The following is a 24,448-nucleotide window of genomic DNA, read 5'->3' as shown; positions in this document are numbered from 1 at the left end:
TAATTGCTTTTCCTCGTAAGAAGGTGAAGGTTAAGTCTGTATTTTCCTAACTGTACTTACCCTGAATATCATCATTGAACGTACAGTATCTGTTGCGGTATTTATTGAGGAGACGAAAAGCATTAGCATTGGCAAAATCTTCAAACTGGATTAGGCAATTCATACCATACCTGAAAGATAAAGGGTAATTTAAAATGGGTAAAAATATTTCTACAACACAGAATGATATAAACACCTTTATCAGGACAATGTATCTAGAGACTCAAGTGCTAAGATAATCACAAGCACTGATTCTCAACAGAAATGCATCACATACCATCAAACAGGATCACCTCCTTCCCAAGCTCTGTACATGCAGAAATATGGAGTCTCTAACTAAGAGTAAGTTGTATTCACAATGCCTACTCAAGGGACACAAAGGGTTTCCAGATTTATCTATATATGAGTGTGCATATATACACATATGTATATACGCATCTTTGTACTATTGTATGACAAATTTTCAGTGGTATATTTACCAATGATCTTCTCAAAGCATTGGAGATGCTCTTTTGGAGTGGATATTGCAATTGTCATGTTGCAATACAGCAAATCTGACTGCAAAAAAAATCACATCAGTTAAAGTAACATCACCAAATGCCCACTTCAACCATAGGTAAGGGAAAGATGAGAAGAAAACTGCTTGTAGGTTCACATGGACCCAACTACTTCACTGTGTGATTTCATAGCCACATTTGTGTGCTTTGGAAACACATTTCTCTCCAATGAGTTGATTTGCAGATTTGCAGGAAACCAGCATATGATGACAGCCAGTGACCTGGATAGTCAAAAGGCAGGAAATAACTGCAAACCTTCCATAATTATCCAATAATATCAGAGCAAGTGTGTAGTTTCTAAAAAATGGGTAATACTCAAGACTGCTCCATAAATATTCCTTTCTCTTACAGAAACGTGATGGACAGTGGGAGAAGAATGGGGAAAGAGTATGGCAAAAATTAGCAACTCCCGTGCTGCAGTCTGGTGGCAGGGCTCTCAATAGCCGCACTGTATTAGAGACATGAGCCTCTCTGAGACTGAAAGCTGTGCAGAGGCAGCATCACCTTACATCCCTCCCATTCAGGCTTTCCTCCTTTGCCACTGAAATCTGAGGTAGGGTACACCCGTGCTTTAATCTATAAATGAATACTGGATGAAACATGTTCCATTTACAAAACATGGCTCCTGTCATGAAAAGCTCTTCTCATGGCATTTGCAGTCTGGGCAGTCAGGCTCACCTAGCAGGGCCCTGAATTTTTAATTCTTATTATTTCCCATTTCAAGTTCATCTGTCAGCAAGAAGATAGTGATAAGTACAAGGATTGTGCTCCTTTAATCATCTATCATGAGAAACTCGTCCTTATAGACACTCTGGTCTCACAAAGGGAAACAGGTCGCTGCCAGCTCTTGCACTTACTTCACCTCCTCTGCATGCTTTTTAGAGAAGTAGCACAGTGATATAAGAGATATATTTGACTCTTTAAACAATTTAGATGTAAAAGCTCAGATCCAACTCAACACCTTGCTTCAGTTCAGTTTCCTGTAAGGGGTAACATGCCACAGCAGGAGGTTTTCTTCCCAGTTAACCTGAAATACAATGACGAAGGTCAACTTCAACTTATCTCGTGTAGTCTATATGCCTTCCTAGTACCTGGGTACCATCAGATATGGTCTGCCTTGCCCAATATTTTCTTCTGAATGAGAATACTGTGCAGAGGGGTTAAAAATTACTTTCAAGATGAGTCTGTTTCTGTTGTGTGCTCCTACTTCATGAGGTAGACTTACTCCATGCTCTGCGATGTCAGAGTCCAGCAAACCTTCTCTGGGTAGACACGCAAGCATTACTGGTCATATTGGCCAGCAGGGCAGCAACTTCTTGTCTTTTTTTCTGTGCTGGAAGGAGCAACACCAGAGCAATATCCCTGTTGTGGTTACACCACTCCTCTCAGCCTGGATATGTGGGGTTAGGCTTGGATTTTTCAAGGGACCAACAGACTTTACTATTCAGCAGGATCTAGATGCTAAGGTGGAGGAATTCCAGCTTGCTACAATTTAAGAGGGGAAACAAAATTAGGCTTCATGCCATTTCCAAAAGGGGCTGCCAACTGCTCCCACTGGTTTTGTAACTGAGCAGGACAAAGTCTTTCCTGCACTCTGTACGACAGCCCATGTTACATGGCTCAACAACAAGTGGAGTCTATTGAAATTTTTCATTTCTATAAGATGTTCTTAAATTGTTCTTGGTGTGCTGCTAACGCCAAGTTACACTGAATATTTGAGGGACAGTTTGCTTATACACTTCAAGCCTTCACACTGCAGATTCTGTTAGCTATCAGAGTCATCCAATACCGACATTTCCTTTGAAATGCTAAGCAACACCCTGAAGAGCCATGTATGAAAATTTCCAGATCTCTCTGTCTCTGTAAAATCTTGAAAATCAAAAGAACACTTTGAACATCCAAGGAATTTGTGTAAAGAAAGAATACAAAAAGTATCTCAGAAAAAAAAAAAAAAAAAGTTTTCTAATGGATGGTCCTCTTGACCACAGTTTCGGATGTGTAAGGAAAGCATGGCTAACAGGGAGATGACACACCACTCAGAACATCTGCTAACATCTCACAGCAAAGAATTAGCAAATCTTGAAGCAACCTCAGTTGCTATAGAAACTAACACCAGTCTTACTATTTATTTGTATCACTGAGGAAGTAAAATTACTGGCTTGGTGAATAAAATCAATGATCTCAGCCAGCATGAATGTGTGTGACCAGCTCTCCAAAGAGTGTTAAGGGTAGATGGGTGTGTTTCCCTGACTACAGAGTCAAGTCTATAAGAATATTAATCAAAATACTTTTTTTGTTTGTTTGTTTAGAGCACAGAATCTTTCCTCACTTCACATATGTGGTCTGCAGCATGTGACAGTGCAGAGTAACTTCTATCTTTTTTCTCTTTGATCATTTTTATTAAGCAGAGCACAAGAAAAGCATGGTGGCCCATAAACACTTCATTTCTCTCATGCCTCTCAGTATGATGGGACTGTGTTGGAATGGAAAAACTGCTCATTAAGCTACTTTTTGAAGATTAGTTTCTTTTCCTCTGCTACTGAGCCTCTTTAAAGTGTAAACCACATTTTTGAAATTTATTTTTTAATGTGAGAACTAAAGTTTTCATTAATAAAGATTACAAATTGCTCATGGCAAGACCCTAAGACCTGATGCTTTAAATGAAACATTCACAGCTAAATCACAGATTAAAATCTCGGGATGATGTTAAAGTGCCAGTCCTTAAGGACTACTCATTTTACTGGGGTTTTGAGAGGATTTCAAAGAAATTGTGCTGCTCCAAGTCACTGAAATTAAACATAAACTGGGCAGCTTGCTGAGCCCTGTCTTTGAAATCAACCAGTTCATTTTTACTGCTCTTTCTAACATTACAGCGGTGGCTCTGTTTTCCTTTTTAGGGTGACCTGATAAATCTAAGGATAAATTCAGCAAGGAGAATGAACAAAATAACTGCTGGAGCCATTTGCAATAACATCCTTGTAAGTAGCAACATGATGAGTCAGTTCTACTGCCCATTCTCCACAGCACAGTAACTCAAGATTTGTGTAACCTATTTTATCCCCCGGGAATTCAGAGAACTCTACAAGGAGTATTTGGGTAACATCCAAGAGCAGAACGTAGCCAATTTAGGATTTGGGGATAGAAGTGTTTTAATATGTACCAATGCTTAAAAAAACATCCAGCTTAGGAGGCAATGTGGAGAATAGCTGGTATTGCAAAGGGAAAGGGTGGTCAGAGAGCTGCTACTTGTACAGGAATTCAGCCAAGAAAAAGCAGTGCAGACGGATTTCTTTCACTACCTTTACATATCTAAAAGTTCGCTGGGTAATGCTAAGCTAGATAATTCTGGCTGCCTTCACAGACAACAAAGAATAAGAGGCACATCCAGCAGCAAGCTCTTTGAACTAGTCTAAATGGAAAGTAGAAGTAGGTAAGTAACAGTTTTGGAGATGCCTCTTTCTCCACATTCTCTGTGAATGCAGTCTAAAACAACCACCTTAAATTTAGGCGTCTACCTTTAAACACCTAAATTAGGAGAGATACCCCTCTCCCCATGTTATCTAATCATCACAGCTGCTTAGGAAGATCTTAAATATATGTTATGCACCCTAGGTCACTGTCTTATCATGTTTTCTACTGCAATGCTTTGGTTTCCTTCAAAGCCTCTAATTTATTTCCCAATCTTCTCTAAAGAAATTTCCCTGCTGCATCCCACATGGATAGTATTCAAGTGGTCCTCTACCAGGCAACATGGAAGCACTTCAAGATGGAATGAAATGTACTGGTCAGTGTCACTCCTTCATCATATTTTTAAACATGAAAACTGTAATTTAACAAAACTGGTTTTGTAAAGTTATTGTGCTTCACTGAAAGAATTGTAGCTTCTATTAAGAAAACCAAATTAATAATTTCTAGTTTAAGAAATCATTTTTAGTGAGGTGTCTAACAGTTAAGAAATTTAGCTCTGTTTAACTTGTGAGATCTGATATGAATGCAGCCCCACTTAGCACACACCTACGCATTTACAACATGCTTGCTGTCTATAGGCCAAAGATGCCTCCTTATAGAAAAACTGATTGTAAAATGAATATTTGAACAGGGATTTCTGAAGATCCCCTCCACCACATTTACGTATCCTTAAATTTATAGCTGTAGTTGAGTGGTCCTGCAGTGAGATCTTGCAAAGTTCTCTGTTGGAGGAGGCTCCTGAGGTCAGACTGTTCAGTCTGTTGCCAGTACTCATAGGTTCTTCTATGCTTCTACCAACACATGTGACTCATCTCCTAACTTCGAGCTCAGAGCCTGAAGCAGAGTTTGAGGCCAGAAGCAGCAGGTCACATCAGGCCTGAATGTTTTCCAGCCCAGGAAAGTCATGGCCAGCTAAGGTTGGCTCCCTTCAATAATTTGATCTTGTCTCTCAGTGACTCATCCCTTCTAGAGCATCATTTCATCTTTTTGGCATCCTGGACATTAGCATTCAAATACGCTGGATCTAATTGTCTTTATCTGAAAGGAAAGCTCCAGTGGAGACTATCAGCATTTCACATGGACAAGGTACATTGAAACAGCAAGTTCCTTTGTCGTGTCTGGTTTCTTCCATCTCCCAATTCTTTTCCCCCCACTTTCAGAATATGAAGGTTTTAGTTTTTGACTTTCTGATATTGGAATCACATCTGTTCTTACGTGCAGATCCCTTGGGATCTCTGCAGCCCTATGTCTCCTAGTGAAACTGGAGCTTTCCACTCAGTTTGAGAAATTCTTATCTTTGCTGTAAGTAATTCTTATCTTATCAGGCTGTGGAAAGGGAAGCTTGGTCAGTTAATTTCTATGCCTCTCTGACAGAGGTGGTTTTGAAGGAATTCAGGCACACTGGATATAAATCAAGAGATACTATAACAGCAAAATGGTTTACTGACACTAAATATCACCCAGGTTGATGTCTTAAGCCCCTTGTTCTGTTACACATTTTTCAGTAAACATGAGATCTTTGGAGTTATAAGTTTCTCAGATAAAACACTCAGCCTAATTCCTCTCTAAAAACAGTTCCTCTCTTCTATCCTCACTCTATCATGGCTACAATAGCATTAATACTGAAAATGGTAACTGCTGACATTATAAGGTCATTATTTCCTACAGTTACCTTGTCTCCTACCTCACTGTTGGCTGCCAGACCACCATCTGTGGACCCTGTTCTCTACCCTCCCTGGAATTAATTTAGCCATTTTTTAGAAATGGAAACAAGAAGATGTACTTTGTCAGTTCTTCCTCACTGAAAATAAAAAATAAAAAACTGCAAGTCTTTCACCGTAAATTTTATGATTCTATCTCATTAGTTTGCATATTTTGGGGGTTTGTGCCAGAAATAACTATGACCCAAACTCTGGATTTCACACCCATACTTTGCAAAAAAGCTTCCTGTAACAATAACTTCACTGAGAAATGGTTTATGGAATGTTCCTATACATTAATTTTAGTCTGATCTCCAAAGCTCACCAAAGAGATTTTGCACAAACAAGATTTTTAATGAAATAATTTATTATTGATAAAAATTGTGGTATAAGACTGTCACCCTGACAACAAATGAGTTTAGGTGCCAAATGCATACAGTGGTACAAGTCTGTTGTAAAAATTACCACCTGAAACTCTTTATTATGAAATTATTCCATTTCCTGGAAAGTAAACAAGTATAGGATCCGTGCCTTGTTTATCACTGCACTGTTGTTCTGACACTGTTACTATCCACTTAGAGCTATGCTAACTCAAAAGATGCTGTTAGTAAAGTCTGTATCCCCTGTAGAGGATGACACACAGCTCTCTTCGAAAAGCAGAAGTATAGAACAAAGGAGTGTGAATCCCAGAAGTGGAAGGCAGATGTTTTCCTGATGATATTGCACTTAGCTTCTTTATTCAAGAGAGTTCTCAATTGCCTGAACAATCTCATTATGCAACTTGCTTCTTTAATTTTCATTTGTATGTACCTCTTCGAGTTCATCCAGCCTCATTATAAACCATGAGGCCACAGAATAAAAAAATCATGAGGCTGCAGTTGCAATCTGAGAAGCATCTGAATGAATTGCACAAGTCAAAACTTCCAGGGTGGCCTGAGGGCCTGTGCAGCACGTTTGCCAACCAGTATGAGAAGGGTTTTTTTATTCACTGTGAATAAGGACTATAAAAAGTTCCTACATGTATATGCATATATATAAAAGGTATTTGCAAGAAGGCCCAGTTCCTTTATGGAAAGAATCACAGGAAGGGCATTCCAAGCCTTGTCTGAATTTATCATTTTATAGCACCACTTCCACTCATTCATGACGTAAGGCATTTGCTTCAATGCACTGCAACTCCTACTCAGTCTTGTATGAATCTAGGCAGAAAAGAGCCAAAATGTCATTGCCCTTGTCCTTGACATTTTATTACTGCAGCTTGATGGGCCAAAGTTGTGATTTCCAAGAAAACTGAAATTTTCTGTAAAAGAACCCATCATCATGCTGGGGAAGTAATCAGCAGACAGAACTGGGAAACCAAAGTCCACACAAACAAATTCAACAGCACTAGCACCCGAGTCTGGTCAGTGTCCTGAGGCCGTTCTTACTGTAAAATTGTTACCATGACCCTTGGCAGGCTTTTGGGCTGACCAGCACTGTTCTGCCACACAATTCCTGGTCACAGGTTAGGGATGGGTTTAGTCAGGCACCTACTGAAGAAATACCATGCCTGTGGCTTTATAGTGGTAAGAGAGCTAAGCAGCATGGCTACGAGCTGCAAGCACTATGCACCAGAATATGAGCTTTGACCTCTCTTTGTTTTACCAGTAGAGATGCAGATAGCAAAGAAGTAGCTCAGAAGTGGGCAAAGCACTTCCCTCATTCAGCTCCAGCCAGGATTGAGCTCTGCCCCTGGAGAAGACGAAGGCAGTGACTTAAGAATCTGTATTGCCCTTGTGTATGAGTGGGAAGCACCTGTGCACCTCAGCAGTGTTATAGGGGCTTCCCTGAGGATGCCCCAGCAGGGCAGAAACAGGGTCGTGGGCCAGCTTGGGCATCCAGAGAAAAGGCAAGTCATTTCCATAAGGTCTTTGCAAAAGGATTTTCACAGAGCGGAAAAAAGCTAGACCTGTCCCATATAATGACAATGGTGAACCTGACAGAACAAGATAAGCTTTTATCTACATTAGAAATAGAGATGGAACCAGCAGACCTAAATAAGCAAACACTAGTGCTTAGCTAAGAAGAGGCTTAGAAGGAAGAAGTACTTTTATTCACTCCACATAAAGATGGTGCAAAACCTAACAACATTCTTCCTATCACAGACCCAATTCCTTCTCCCTTCTGAGTATGCTGAGAGTGTCAGCTCTGGGGTGGTTTTGCGCTCTTTGCATTAGGTAGGGTAGACAAAAGCATAAGTATGCCCCAGAAGGCTCAGCCTTTTCTAGTGTCATTCATGCCTGGGAAATCTCACTTCAGGATTGCACTGTTTGCATATTTGCATGTGTTTCTGGCCAAGAAGAGGAAACCCAGATAGGTGAAGAGACAACAGAGAGACAGGTTTACTACTTGGAGGCACAACGCCAGGCAAGTGCACTGCTGGTTCGGGAGGAGCTCTTCTCTTACAGGATGTAAACAGATGTTACATTTAGTGTCAGAAAAAGCCCTTCATTTTTAAGTCTTCCATATAAGTGAGAGGAAGACAAGTTTTCCCTTAAAAAATGACAATGAAAAGTAAAATTAAAATAAAAGTTGACCTGGTTCTGAAGCCAATGGAAAAAAAATTTCAAACCCTCACTTTATAATGTGATATGATTTAATGGCACCATTTATATCTCCCATTAAATAGTTCTAAAAGTGCTAACGGGAGAAGAGAGACATTAGAAAGCATGATCTGTTTTATTACTTGAAAAGTAATTTGTTTAAACTGAATTGTTTCAAAAAATTGTTTTGAAAAGAAATGACATGAGTCAGGTTTGTGGATTGCCATGTTAATCACAGCACAGGGAAAGCTGGACCCGAAGATCCACATTAAGAGGTCATGACTGCAGATGTAGCAGTTATGACAGTTGTCAGAGTGAGACAAAAATGCAGTTGATTTTATCCTAGAATGCGAGGTTATGAGCCAACAGATGGGAATTTTGCAAAACCAGATCAACCGCTGCCAACATAAAATTTAGAGCTGTAGTTACTGGGTTTAGAAATTCCGCGCCAGAGAGCTGCATCACAGACCAACAGGAACTATCTCCTTGAGCCGCACAGTACTTCTAACACTGGGTAGGAGTCTCACCAGCTTTCTGCCAACATAAACACCGTCACGCTCTGAGGCAAAGAGCCTGCTGTGGATTCAGTCAGTGCTAAATCAATGAAAGTGACCCTTGAAACACAAAGATAGCAGGAAATCCCTGAATCTCAGATTACTGGAAGCTGGGGAGTATGCCAAGGATGTACTATTGCATGCATGCCTGTTCTTAGTCATATCCCTGGGCATCTGCTATCAGCTACTGATAGAGAGAGGATATGGGGCCAGACTGAGCCAAGCTCCATCACAAAGCTCTTGGAAAAGAATCTGGAAAAATCATGGTCAACATTCATTATATTCCTTTAAATAAATAAAAAAAAAAAAAAAACAAACAACTTTTTGCAGAGCCTGTCTCAGTTTCCAAGCACTAAGACCACTACTAATGGCTTCTGTGCCACTCTTGTGCTTTTATGATAAATGACTTCAGGTTCCTTGCACTGGGTCTGAGAAAAGGCTGCAGCTGGAGGTACAAAGCTTCTTGGGGACAGGGCACAAGCAGGGGAAATGACCGTGTTAGTGCTCACCCACAGACGTAGCCCTGAGCTACCTCTGACAGTCAGCAAGGAACAGAGCCTCACCACCTGCCTTACACCCAGACAGATCTTCTCCAGCTATGTCTTTCTAAGCCAGCTGTGGTAAATCTGACTTAGGTGAAAAATCACAGACAGAACGCCCAGGGCAGAGAGCTTTTCAATGTCCATAACTGCATTATCCCAAAGGATTTGCAGGCAAGTTGTTAAAGTCTGTTACAGCAAGGATCCTACAGCAGCATGTTTGGAACTCAACTGTTTCTCAGCAGCAGAAAACCAAGCTAATAAAATCTAAGTATTTTATTTTGGCCAAAGGCAGATCACAAAAGCTGGCTGATGAGTTCATCCCACACCAAGGCAGGACAACAGGGTTGGCTCTTCCCTTCACCATTACCTCTCCCTTCTGCATGCTGGCAGAGTCTCCCTGGCCAGATGGACAAGGAGACAGACGGACAAGGAGAGTATCCACTGCCTCCATGAAGTCTGGAGTTGCTCTACACCATCAGCTCCTCCAAGGCACTGGTGACAGTGTGCAGGTCTCCTAGCAGACACACAGATGCTGAGGGGCTTTAGGTGTCAGCAATATTACACAAGGGCTTTGTGAAGGCCAGTGGTGCCTTGTCTTTCATGACCAGCACCTGAATAAACAACACGGGGGAACAGGTAGTGGTGATTTTGTTTCTGAAAGATGCTGGTGAATTTGTGATCCAAGTCTCACTGGAGAACTGCTGAAACAGAGGTGGCCTGTGTGGAGCAAGCTTTGCTTGTTGGAGAGCACGTTGACCTGACTCAGTATGTGTGTGGGTAAAAGTACTGGGAAGGGACTGGACAAAGAGAGATCATGTATAGGACAAACACGGAAAAACAAAGTCAGCAGAGCTATTTTCTCTCCTTCTTCTCCCATTTTGAGAAGCCGAACACTTGATCTGACGTCTTCTGTGCTTTGCCATATGGCAGAGGCTGATAAAAGAGAGTGTTTCTGTCTCCCCAGTCACCCTGTTAATAAGTGCTGATGGGAAAGGAAACGGGAGTGAAGTTATGACAGTTTAATGAGGCTTCTGCACCATGGTTTGCTGAAGAGTGGAAGTGCCTCTCACAGCCCCAGGCTGCGTGCTCAGCATCTGTCAGCGAGACACGGGGGCCAGCACTCGAAATGGAGGCTGGAGCCTGGGGACAGGACGTCCATCGTCACCTCTGGCCGCTTGGAGCCAGCAAGCTGCACTGTTCCTGTACGATGAGACTACAGAAGCAGTGACTGGCATAAGGCAGAAAGTCTTACATCAGAGAAGGAATTGGTCTATACCAGTTCCCACATCAGTTAAGGAGAAAAAGAGAAGAAGTAAAGAAATCTCCAGTGGTAGTTTGCTTTGAAAGAGAGTCTGAGGATTAAAGTACACTGTTACTGGAGAGGCTGGGCAGAAGCTCTGCAGAGCACAGAGAGTACATCCCAGCACAGCAGCAACTCTCATGGCATTTTCCTTAATTTGCCCAAATTAACCTTAATTTGCTCATATATGCATTCCCCAGAAATTCTGTGGGTTACTCTGATATGATCCTTGTACACATTACATGAATATTATTCCAGACAGAAAAAATGTACCAGTTCAAGAATGAGACTGACTTACCTTTTACCATGGTAACTGAGGAGAAGGAAAACAGAAGTAGTGTATTTTCCCATACAAGCCCTATTACTCATTGTGAGAAAACAGCAATTTGTCAGTCTGTTTCATTCAGTCATGGGCTAGGTTCAATGGGCCAAATTTTGCATGTGGTTGCCTCCCAAGAGGAGCACAATTTGGAGCCCTTATTAGAAAGCTCAGTCATTTTATGCATTTTAGGTGAAAGAGTAATGAATGGAGATTTAGGCACCATGAAAATGCAGAAATTTATCCATGTGCTTCAGGAAGGGCTTTCATTTCTAAAACTGCCCAGAAGCCACACTTTATTTCAACATACTGTAAGCACTAATTCTGAAGTCTCTGATGCTTTCCTTGTTTCATTATTAGGTGGCTATTACAAGACCAGAAGACACTTCTTCTGACTGTAGGAGTCTCCAGCTATAGAAATTCGACACCTGCTTAATATTATTATTCCATTAGAATAGTAACTCTTCAATCCCGTGGCATTCTTGTGGGCTCAGACACATTCCACTTCAGTGACAAATGTCCCTTGAGTCAGCAGTGATTTGGCAGGGTGGGAAGTGCTCATGCAAAGGAACTGATAAATGGTTTCCACGAGAATTTGAAGTGTCCTCAGGAAATGGTCAGAATCTCTGCGTGAACATCAAGCTGAAAAGGAACCCTCCAAACTGCAAGAGATTTGTGGTAATCCAAAAGAGAAGGAGGAAAGATATGATTGAATTCCCAAATAACTGAATTTGTGTGTGACATAGACTTACATGTGAAATCAGAGCAGACCAAAGACCACAGCAGTTCATGCTCGCAGGTTTCCTCACACATGGAACCATGCTACAATACAGAAGCACATTTTTGCCCTTCCAATCAATTTCTCCTCCCTTTCGTAACAAAAGAGAGCTCCTACTGGGTTGCATGCAGTCATTCCAGTGGAAACTTGAGACCAAATGAATCTGTTTCAGATATGTTGGCTGATAGCAGGCTGATAGCAGTAATATTCATCAGCCCAGAGCTCACAGGAGATCACGCTCCAACAATGCTTTAAAGTATGATGGCAGTCAGGATGATAGTATAGGTTAATGTCTCCTTTCACATGAGCATCTCCAAATACTTTACAGATGTGAATGGAGAGGTGCAAAGTGGGATTTCCCAGCCCCACTTTGTAGATAACTTTTTGGGTCTTGCTGTGTTCAAACAATTCATTCCAGCTGAGAGAAACAGAAAGGTTGGTATAGCGACCCCAGGAACTTGATTCTCAGTACCCAGAGGAAAGGATTAGATATGACATCGCCTTCTCAAAAGATAGGAGCTCATTGTTTCATGGGTGAGTGTCTTCTCCTTTCAATGTGAAGATTAGTTCTTGTAAACTAAACACAGGAAAGTAACAGCCAACCCCTCTTCTCTAGCAGCAAGCACAGAAAAGGCAAATTGTCTTTCTGGCCCTCTCACTGACATCACTGGAGAAGCAGGTGCAACCAGCTTAGCATTTAAAATCACAAGTGTAAATCTCAGAGCCATATTTCTGCTGGCTGAGACCACAACCTGGGTTTTTGTTCCATCATTCTCATTCCATCATCAGCAATGACACTGCAATACCCCTGTGGTCTCCTGGCCAGAAGGAAGTGGCACAGTTTCCTTGGTGGATTAATTTTAATTAGTGATTACAATCAAAACAGGAAAAGAAAAAAAAAAAAAAAAAAAAAAAAAGAAACACAAATCAATTTTGACAACTCTTAAATCTTTTCTACTTCTAGAGCCTCCTGTAATTTCTCAACTGTGTTTTACCAGTTTTGCTAGCCTCCAAGATTTTTTCCGCCTGAATACCCCATAAGTTTCTAATGTAAAACTACATTGCAATGAACTGACATTTAAGTCAAGCTTTCTTATCAAATACAAAGAAGGGCAAACTGGATTACATGCACAAAATTCTCTCCTATGCAGTCATCCTTAGGTATTCTGAACCCAACAGGCAGAGCAGTGTTGCTGTGTTTATTCTCACAGATATAGGAGCTACAGCAGGGATCAATTGGGACTATCTTTGCAAAGTATGGGGCACCTGCAGCTGGAAAGGATGATGTACTGGCCTGCTGTTATATGGGACATGTCTACTTCATGCTGTTGAGCAGCGAAGGAGAGACTGCTGCCCTAACAGCAGCATTGCACATGCACAGTGTGCAGCACAATGCTGCCTGGAGCTACCACATCAACAGATGCTGAAATTCTCCATGACAAACTCTCAAACTTGGTTCATCAGCTGTGATTGAATCATCCTCAGCATTACAGCCCCTTGTTTCCTACATCCTTCCATGCACAGACAGCTAGGCAGTTGGATTGTATGTGTATATTATATGCTTCTCAGTGGACAGGAAGGTGCTGTCATTAGACACGGGACATTGTGTCTCCTACCTCAAGGGAGACATGATGGCCTCAGTGCGGATGACACATGTGCCACCCACTCCCTTCTATTTATGCAGGAACACACACGTGCAGCTGGCTGGAGACACAAGTAAAGATCAAATGCAGCTCCTTCAGCTGGCAAGACAAGACCCTACAATATAAGGATGTGCAGCAGCCCATGAATCAGGTGCAGGCTCTGCTCTCTGCCACTCCTCATCAGTGTCATCTTGTCATCTGCTGCTTTAGGAAGGCAGAGGCTGCTCAGGGGCTATGGGTTTTCTGATTGTTATTATTTTCTGTTTAAAGCGTTGTTCCCACCTTCATTCTTATGGAAATCCCTCCAGATAGTCATACAGATTTTAATGTATTTTCATTTTTCCCAAAGGAGGAAATCAATGCAGTGCAAGAGGTGCACACACAGCATTGAGGTGTAGCTCTGTTCTTTCCACATCTTTCCCTGCTACAGCAGAAACCCCATATCCCTGCTAGTCAGTAAGAGGAAACATGCACTCAGTCTGTCTCAGCATTCAAAAGACAGTGCTTATAAACCTGGCCTCCTCACTCCACAGACTTAAATGCCAGCAGGGAAGCTGCTATTTTTGCTAAGTGATAGACAGGCTGTCTGTAGGCTCACGCAGACATCATCACAGGGAGTAACACGACATTTCCAATTAGAAGATTTCCTTCACAATGGTGAGAGCTAGAAACTTCCTGTACAAAATATAAACAAAGCTTAGATTCTGCCTGTGCTGAATGAGTCTCATAAATGCATGATGGAGACCAGATACAGCCCACAGGGCGTATGTTTGACACCTCTGGCCTATATGGACAGGAAATGGTTATAAATAGTCAGTCCCATTTCAGTTCTCCAAAGACATAAATAATTTTGACACAGAGTGCTCAAGCACAAAGAGTCATTTGTAGACCACCCAGGAGACTTGCATTTAAATGACCTTTCTTTGCTTGTACAATCAATTACACTAATGTTTATTTCAAGAGTTGCAACATTTGTTCTTAAATGGAAGCAGCTCAGAGAAGCCATGTATATAATCCCACTTACTTGTTGGTAACTGCCTGCATAAACTCATCAATCAGTTCGTCGTATTGTTTCCCACGAACCCTCTTGTGTTTCAGTCCAATATAGAGTGGATCACTCAGGAGAGCCTAGGACACAAAGCAATTCTGTTGACAGCGTCTCTTCCACGGCTGGATGGAGATTTATGTGCCAGCCTACCCAAAAAGTTTGCCTGTTGCAGTCATATAAATTTTACTCACTTTGCAGTGAAGGCAAGCTCACTTCGATTCTCCTGAGCAGAAAGTGTTTCTGTAAGAAGTAAGCTGCGCTGTGGACTATCTTTTTGTGGAAATAAAGTCGGAGGCATTTAATGCTTCTTGACTGCAGTAGGAAATGAGGCTCTGCATCCACAAAACAGCACTACCAGGAATCCCTGCTGAGGTGTCTCATTCCCACTGAACAAAGCTGATCTTGTGTGGGGCTGTTCACTGTTCAGTCAGCACTCGATTTTGCACTGAAGGTTACCAGGAAAGGTGCTGGCCATAAACAGAACTTTGAGAAATGAAGATTGCCTGAAGTAACCTGAAATGACAAGTGTCACGTAGGCCTCTGGGTGCTAGCCCAGAGCTGACAAGAACCTGAGATCAGATGCTCCTCAGCCTTTCACCTAGCTAGCACTCAGCTCCAGCTATCTGCAGGTGTCAGTCAGGAAAGGGTATTTTCATACCAGATAAGTTTATTTTTCAGTGCCTGCCGTGAATATAAAACCAGGCCGCCCCTCCAGCCGGCCCACCAGGTGGTAAGTCAGGACCCCTAAGCCAACTAAACAGGACTGGCTCAGCATGGAAACTGCACGTATTTTGGGAAAAATCACAGGACAAACAGTGGCAGGAGACAGGTGGGCCAACACCTAGGTTTGTCAGCTGCAAAACAGCTCAATTTCCCTTCTGATTTCAGGAACTGAATCATCAATATGAGAAGGGGATGAGCCATCACAAACCTATTGTCCTGACGCTGTACGGGCCCCAAATATTGGCAGGTGGGCTAAAATTAGATCTGTTTTTACAGCCACAGCTGTTTTGCTTTAGAAGGAAATATGAAAGAGGTTTTCCTCTGAGTATGGTAGTTTAACTCTTCAGGGCCATGAAACGAGCAGACCATTAGCATCACTTTGCTGACTGTTCCTTTGGTGCCATGGGCCTGTTCATGGAGTACAAAAGGGTCTCTCAGGCAAGGTGAGAAATGCCAAGCTTTGAAAAGACTGATTTGCTGAAAGAGCCTACAAATTGTTATGGACTGTCAGAAAGACAAGCTGTTGCTAAAAATGCAATATGTGTTACTCCATTCTAGCTGAGATGCCTGTGTTAGCAAGACAGTCACCCTAGGCTGACCCTGTATTAACAGGCAGAGATGAACAGGATGAATGCCTACAGGAGATGCCGATTTCTACGCTGATAAATGAGTTTATTCATGGGGCAGAGTGTTGCTAAGATGTGCTGAGGGTTGGGTTAGGCTGGGTGTATGCACATGAGAAAATCATTAAACAAATAAACAAATTACTTGTATTGTGAGTAAATACATTGCTTACATTGCTGGAAAACAGCAACTTCTACATTGCAATCCCAACTGTGAAAAATACTTCCACAGAGATGTTCCTGGTCACAAGATGCACATAACCTTGGGCAGAATCAAAGTGCCCAAGAGACTGATTCTGGGAGTCTCTTTCTCTGAAAATAATTGACTTTTGGAGATGTCTAAGAAATTGCTGGTGCCACTTTGGTTTTCAGTGGTCCCTCCCCAGATGCTGTAATAGAAACAGATGGTTATGCACGGTCAGAAGCTTCCCATGGGTGGGGAAGCACTTACACCCAGGTCTTACACCCAGGAGCTCCAGCTGGGAGGCTTAGAGCATGCCAGCAGTTGGTGATGCAGACCAGCATGGAGGAGGAGGAAGAGATGAAAAGATCGCTCTTGGTAAATTTGCAGACAACTCCAAGTTAGGTGCCAGTGTTGATCTGCTCAAGGGTAGGAGAGCTCTGCAGAGGGATCTGGATAGGTTGGACTGATGGGCTGAGGCCGACAGTATGAGGTTTGAGAAGGCAAAGCGCTGGGTCCTGCCCTTGGGGCACAACGACACCATGCAGTGCCACAGGCTGAGGGAAGAGTGGCTGGAAAGCTGCCTGTCGGGAAAGGACCTGGTGGTAGTGGTTGATAGCTGGATGAGTATGAAGTAGTGGTGTGCTCAGGTGGGCAAGAAGGCTGACAGCATCCTGGATTGTATCAGAAATAGCATGGCCAGGAGGACAGGGAGGTGATTGTCCTTCTGTATTCAGCTCTGGTGAGCCACACCTTGAACACTGTGTTCAGCTTGGTGCCCACCACTATAAGAAGGACATTGAGATACTGGAGTGTGTCCAAAGAAGGGCAACAAAGCTGGTGAGGGGTCTAGAGAACAAGTCTTGAGGAGTGGCTGAGGGAAGTGGGATTGTTTAGCCTGGAGAAGTGAAGGCTCAGGAGAGACCTTACCGTACTTTACAGTTACCTTAAAGGAGGTTGTAGAGAGATGGGGATTGGGCTCTTCTCCCACACAGCATGTGATTAGCTGAGGGGAAATGGCCTGAAGTTGCACTGGGGTGGTTTGGTTTGGATATTTGGAGAAATTTCTTTACTGAAAGGGTTGTGTGGCATTGGAACAGGCTGTCCAGGGAAATGTCTGAGTCACCATCCCTGGAAGTCTTCAGGAAAGGTGTAGATTAGAGCTTAGTAGCATGGTTTAGTGGTGGACGTTGGTACTAGGTTAAAGGCTGGACTAGATCTTAGAGGTCTTTCCCAACCTGACTGATTCTATCATTCCACGATTCTAAAGAGTTAGGCTGAAGTACAATGCACTATTGACTGGAAATTCCAAAAAAAATATTTCCTTCCATAGCCTCAGAAGGTCCAAACTCTGAGATCCAACTCTTCAGGAAAGACTATGGATCAGGCTGAGATGGGTACACCCTGTATTCCACCAGTCTCCGACAGGTCACTATATCAGAGCGATAAAAGATTTGGATCCAAGGACCGAAAAGGTAATTGGGAATCTCATCCTAGATGTCATCTATGGTCACTGATTTTTCTTTCTTTCTATACAATGTCCAGTGAGAGACACATGGGGCTCGAGTTAAAGATGTACATAAAATCTAGCTTTCCAGCAAACACAGGCTTATCTGAAAACACCAGGCACTCATGCTAACATCTGTCTTCATACACAAGCTTAAAGCTTTTACCCCCCCGATTTTTTATTTCTCTCAAGAAACATGTGTTTGGTTTACTTGGGGTCAAGTGAGGCACAAGCACATTTTACATCAGTGGACAAAGCCTGGCCATCACAAATAACTATAGGATATTCACTTTTAAAAAATACATCCTCCCAGATGTCCATTCTGGCATTGCTAAGATGTTGCACTTCAGCCTTTCTGAGCCAGATTCATAAGGCAAAAATCTGCAAACAGATGGAGTCCTCCTGTCTGGTTATCATGTGTAGTAAAGAGTGCAATCTGACAAAACACTGAAATTAATCATTCCCAAACCACCCAGCAGGGATTCTCTATTTTCTGGCATATAGTCATCTCTACGCAAACAAGGGTATCTGTCTATTTTCTCACAATTACCACAAGAAGAATAAATCTTGATCTTCCTCTCCAAAATCTTTTAACTCACATTGCCATACTGAAAGGTGGAGCTGATCCTTCAGCTCCAACTGGCAACCCTCTTCTCACCATGGGACCACAAGACTATTCAGAGTTCATTGCAGTTCCCCATAAAAGTGTCTCGAGTATCAAACAGGAATGCAACCTGGTCACTTCCCTGCAGTGCTGGTCTAGCCATCGTCTCATGTTGGATATCTCTGGCTCTGTCTCCACATTTAGGGAACTGGCCTCAGTTAAGTATTAATCTCAATTCCTTCTCCCCCCTGTCATATTTACGAAAAACTGTAAGTCTTACCTCATTGTCTGTACCAACATCCAGCAGGACAGGGAGACACTGTTGTGGGTGAACTCCACCACAAGCTGTGTACAAAGCAAGCTTTCCCACTGGGATACCCATGCCATAGCTTCCTAGATCTCCTAAACCGAGAATCCTCTCTCCATCTGTTACCACGATAGCCTAGGAAGATGAAAAGAGAGTGGTGTATGGTGTTGTCAGGGCTTGATCAGCAAAAATACTTCTACTGTCTTCATGCCAATGCCATATTGCAGTTGTATTGTGCAGTGGATATTTGCTCCTTCTACGTGACACCACATAAATTGGCTGTCAGTGACACAGGGCTGGTCATTTTGGGGTGGAGGCAATGTGGCTGATGGGTTGCTTCTCTCAGCGTGGGAGAGCAGCATCTCTGCTTGCCAGCACTTCAACCCATGTGTAGCAGAACCCACCACCCAGCACAGCTCTTTCCACATCCTCACCTGTACAACCAGGAGCTTCACAAAACAGATCTGGCCTTGACGGCCTCTCCTTTTCTTTTTTTTTTTTTTTCTTTTTTTTTTTTTTTTTTTCTGGAAAAAGAGCCCTGTACAAAAGTGTTCCTCTGTCCTATAGCCTTCTGTTATTCTCATTACTGCATCATTTCTTTTTGACAAGAAGGGGAAAAAAAGCATACTTAAAGATTTCCAAATTAGAATCCCAAAGGTGAGCTGTTCAACCCACCCTGTACAGCACTGGGACCTTATCAGGCAAACGACCAAGCAGATTTCACTTAGTTTCACAAATTTTAGGCTAACTACTGTAGTTGTCAGTTTAGTCCCCAGGGTGAGGCACTTATTTGGGCAGTTCTGAAATGCAGTAAGAGCAGGAAAGTACTGGAATCCAGTCCCTCTGTGGGAGAAAAGCTGCAAAGACCACAACAAACTTCCACTTCCATCACTGTCCCAGCACTTCAAAGAACAAGGCACTCACATTAAATAGACTGTGGGCAACTCTAGCGCACAGTCTGGCCTGGGTGTCAACGAAGAAGATGCAGAGAAGTTCTTTTATTTGCTAATGAGCAATGTTAATGTCAAACTGAAGACACATGCGTGTGCTTTATTAAGAAATAAGAGAATGGGGGATCAGCAGCTATCTCAACAGATGTGCTTCCTTTTTGGGTGTGGATAATAAAGATGTGTTTAGAGTTGGGATGAATCAGCATTGCCTTGTTTAGGAATGGAGTAACTCTCCTTATGGACTTTTCTATTTCAGGGAGAAGCACACTGGTTTCTTTTGGTGTCCTTTCCCTGCATACTTAGATGATTAAAGGGAGGAGACATGGAAGGACTTAAACTTTTGCACTGTGGATTTACAATGAACAATCAGATGCTTTTATTCAACATAAACTATACACACCTCCCTAGGCTATTTTCTCCCTCAATCTAAACCGCTGTTTGTAACAGGAGAAGAGAATTACATTACTTTACATAGTTAATGAGTAGGCCTGAGGATAAACTAAAAATACACAGGACACACATCTATTCTGCTTTTAACATTTATTTTGCCCTTTAGCAAAAAAAAACACTCCGGTAGTTTCATGGTGGTAATGTGCGTGATGCATTCCAGGGCTGTAGTGTACATAGTAATAGTGACAACCAATATGTAATAAGGATTATTTTGAAATGTTCCTCCTACACGCTGAATATTTGTTGTTGTCCTGTTGCCAGTCCCTTGTCACTAAGAGTGAGAATTCCTAAAGGTAAATGAAAATTTAATGTAAAGACTATTAAAACTAGAATGACTATATATACCTATCAGGCCAGAGGCTGAACAAGCCCTGCCACAGGGAATTCACATTCATGACAGTGATACACATAATTACTCCATTTGGGGATGTTTTCCTATTTGTTTTTCTTTCTGAGTCAATGCAAAGTGTTAGTCAGTGATGGGAAAGTCTCTTTTTGGGTGTACTCCATCTGTTTTTGGGTGTGCACTCAATTCTTTACCACACCCTGGATGCAATTGGGACTGGAAAGCAGTGCTGGTAATAGGGAAAGCAACAAGCACAGGCACTGCTACAGGTTTATCCAGAAACTGATGCACATTACATGAAAAGAAATCAAAATTCTAACTATGCAGATTTTTTGTATTTTTTTTTTATATTAAGTTATATTGAACCAAAATATTTCTCTGGAGCACAGATTCCCTTTCATCCAAATAAATACGTGTTTTCAGGCAAGCCTAAAAACTTCTCCATAGCACTTATATTCTCTATTGGTCCCAAAGATCTCCAAGGTAACACTAAAAAATACAGGAGCAACATTTTCGTTGCTGCCTGTGTCAGAGAGGGGAAACTGGATTCACATTTGTTTGTGGTTCTTTGGATTTAAAAAACAGAACAACAACAACAACAAAAAGCAAAGCTTCGGTGGATACCTGATGCACAAGCACATTAAAATAATGTTTTTGATTGCTCTTGTGATCAAAACTCAACAAACATGACGTTAATCTCTGTCTGGGCAGGACAGACCCCACGGACTGCACCACTGGTTTACCAGTTAGGAACTTGCTTTCTGCTTCCAGCTGTGTTACAAATTTTCCTGATGGTTGTAGTCAAGTCTTTGGCTGAAACTTAGGTGTGTGTTCAAGTCAATCATCTAAGCAGTTTCTAAGATTCTTTCATAGTTGATGGGGAGAGATGGAAACCTCCAGAGTGCATCTCATCCCTCTGCTTTGGGAAAGCATGAAAGGAGCATTTCCCTTTGAAGATGCTTGTCTCCCTCTTCATTGTTCAATGAAGTACTAACAAGTGGAGATTACGCACCAGGTTTTCAGGCAGCTGATGTTAACTGAGATGACTGTGGACCACAGGCTGGGTGATCCAGAGCACTACGCTGATCTCCAAGCTGCTGAGGCAATGCCAAAAGCTAAGTGCCACTGCTGGCATCCCCACTTCTGTGCAGTGATTGCATGAGGACAACTTTCTGAGGATGAACCTATACTCTGCTTTGAGTGTGCCAACAGAAAACACTATGTAGAAAGGTAAGTGTGAGTATCCTTGTATAGCAGTAATACTGCGTGGGACTCTAGATGGTGAGTGTGCTTTTCAGGGGAACACCCTACGGAAAGGAAGAAAGGAAGGAAGGAAGGAAGGAAGGAAGGAAGGAAGGAAGGAAGGAAGGAAGGAAGGAAGGAAGGAAGGAAGTCAATCCAGTAGCTTGCAGGGCAGCACACTTGTCTTGGAATAGGACATTTCTAGATTATCCTCATTTTGAAGTTGTTTGAATCCATTTCCCAGGATAACATCCTATCATAATGCTATCTTGTATGATTCCCTGCATTCCTCCTGCTCTAGCTGGGCCATGGTGCAGAAAAGAGTGCAAAATTAATGAACCAGAGGGAAAAACAGCAAGGGGAGGTACTGATAAGTGCTTCCCACATTTTATCCAAAGTTTCTTCATAGATTCATTAGCCACCCTGGAAGAGACACACAAAAGAAACACTGTCCCACATGAATATGCTCAGAAATGGCTTCTTGCTCATTCCACTTCTGTCCCTTTGATTCTTTCAGAGCAGACCAGCTTCAATAGGAGGGGTGGAGGTGGGGCACATCAGAGCATGGCTGAGCTTGCTAAGCTCAGCAGAGAACTATTCCAGCCCTTCCAGGCAGAGGACTCAGACATATAACTTAGATTTCCCATTGCCACAGTCAATGCTACTGCCATGAAGCTCTAAGGAACCACAAAGGAAAAAGTGGGACAGCATCTCCAGATGTTTCTTCACTGCCTTTAATGGCACTTACTGCCGCTAGTGTTCCATGTGGTCTGAGCCTGTTCAAATACTGGGTTCCTCCGGGGACTTAGATGCAGTTCAGGTAACTCCCTACTTATCTGAAAATCTCGAGTGTTTAAATGCCTACCTGTTCAGGCATGGAGTATTCTCTGTATAAACACATAGGGAACCCTGCAGCCCAAAACACAGATAGTGATGTAATTAGCTATCTTTGTAGTCTGGCAAATTCATAAAGTAGATAGTCTGAATCTCCTTCATGGACTACTGCCCTTCCTATAGTCTGGTTTGGGTGCCAGAGAGCGATGTTACAACAACAGACTAATCTTTCTGTGCCAGTTTCCCCATCTGCAAAAACATACCTATTGGCCATAATGAGTTGTGCTCTCAATCCTGATCAGAAACAAATGGAAACACTGAGATTTTTGGACAGAGCAAGGACAAAATATCTAGTTTGCATTTGTTCTCTATGGTTCCAAAGACAACAAATATTTTTTTCTGGAAACATGTTGTTTCTTTCTTTCTTTCTTTTTTTTTTTTTTCTTTTTTCTTCTTAGAAATGGAGTGTGCTTAGAAGATTTTCACTGCTTCCAAACTTTCTTCCTGGAAGAAACAGCTTATTGATAGGAGACTGAACCTCTGTCAATAGCCAGGGAAATTCCCAAGCACATGTACTTTCAAACTGATGGAAGGAGGCAATTGGCATGACCTTTCTTAAGTGTTGACTTTATTTTATGCCAGGGACTTGCCCAGCCCTGAGCCCTACAGAAAAACACTTCACAAGATCACTTGTTAGGTGGGGTGTCAGTAATTTCTTCAGCTGCTGGATATCAAACGTTATTTGCAAAGTTGGGAGTGTTCTGGATGCTGCATGACTCATTGGGTTTGGGAAGAATCCTACAAGCAAGTCACTTACAGAGATATCTTAAAGACCTTTGTATATCTAACAGGTTGTGAGTTAGCCACAGTATTCTTCAACACCTATATCTCAAATCTTCACCAAGGCCTTGATTCTGTATGAATTTATTATCATGCATGCTGTTTTTTTTTTGACCAAGGCTCTGCTGCCTTTAATAAAGATGTTCTTTACTACATGCACACATAAGAGATTCTCCTAGGTCCAACCACTAGCCTGGAAACTCTTTGAAGCAGGGAAGACTTTTTATCTTGTCCTTTCAAATAGGTAATTCTGTAATAATCCCAAATGGTTCCATTCAATATCCACTTTGCACCCAACTCCTTTGAATTTCCAAGCCCATAGAAGACACGCCACATACCTTAATATTTTCTTCAGGCCAAGAGTTTAGCATTGTTGCAATATGGCCTTTGTCATGGATGGTGATAAACAACCCCCTAGGGAAGAAAAAAAAAAGAAAAACACTTGTAATAAAATTAGAAACTCCAAGAAAAAATAAAACAGGTGAAACTCAAAAATTCAAGGAAATGAGCTACAGAGCACAAAAACAGGCTATTTGCTTTCATGGAAAGGAGACAAGAGACTGCCAATATGAAGTTTAATTAGTTTAATTCTCATTTCAGAACCCCAAGGCTCAAAACCCTTAATGGCAACTTTACTCAACAGCCACTGGTGTTACACATTTCACCCTTGTGAAATGTCATTGTTTTGTGGAGCAAACTCTGCTGTAGTTCAGAAGAGCTTTCTTGTTAAAATAATTCTGGTAACTGCAAGGGAGCCTGATGATTTTACCTTAAGCCTTCTTATACAGTCTTTCATGAGGAGTTTATTGTTGGCATTTCAAACAGTTGAAGTATCATCCTTCTCACCCAGCTACCAATATCAGCAACTGCAGAGCTAGACATTTTGGGTCCCCACTCTAGTCAACTGAGCTCCAAAAATTTGTAAGCCCTTCCAGAGTTTGACCACCTGGCCTATATGAGAGATGGCTCCAGGATGGAGCTGAATCACCAGAAATACAGAAATTGCTCCAGAACACAGTCTATATCAACAGACAGTACCGGGAGTTCAAACGACATCTTTTGGTATTAACTATACTGTAAGGAACTAAAGTTAAATCCAGCCTGAGCCAGTCTAAAGCACAGACCCTCTGGGTCTGGGGTTCTCACCAAGCCTTTGCCACGCTATGCCAGGTGATCTCAGAGAAGTCTGTTTTGCTCCTGGCAACTGTATCCCCTTTTGATCTTTGTCTCAAGGGACTGTAAACATGTCAAGAAAAGTTTGGCTTGTTCTGTTCATCTAGCCTGAGCTTGATAAGTAGCTGTGGCCTTGGG

At 42.2% G+C, this 24,448-nt stretch overlaps 1 protein-coding gene across 5 annotated transcripts in view; it reads right to left on the bottom strand.

Moving 5' to 3' along the window:
• ME3 (malic enzyme 3) overlaps positions 1 to 24,448 on the bottom strand; it is a 123,313-nt gene that overhangs the window by 14,630 nt on the left and 84,235 nt on the right. For all 5 annotated transcript variants that reach the window (XM_027467043.3, XM_072032811.1, XM_038177153.2 and 2 more), the window contains 4 exons: positions 23,476 to 23,551; positions 18,449 to 18,610; positions 14,507 to 14,610; positions 61 to 170 (listed from right to left, as the gene is read on the bottom strand). In XM_027467043.3, coding sequence (XP_027322844.3) covers positions 61 to 170; positions 14,507 to 14,610; positions 18,449 to 18,610; positions 23,476 to 23,551 — 452 coding nt within the window. The remainder of the gene's footprint in view (positions 1 to 60; positions 171 to 14,506; positions 14,611 to 18,448; positions 18,611 to 23,475; positions 23,552 to 24,448) is intronic.

Source organism: Anas platyrhynchos, chromosome 1 (assembly GCF_047663525.1).
Source record: "Anas platyrhynchos isolate ZD024472 breed Pekin duck chromosome 1, IASCAAS_PekinDuck_T2T, whole genome shotgun sequence".
Classification (NCBI taxonomy): Eukaryota; Metazoa; Chordata; class Aves; order Anseriformes; family Anatidae; genus Anas; species Anas platyrhynchos.
This window is presented reverse-complemented; position numbering and strand designations above follow the sequence as displayed.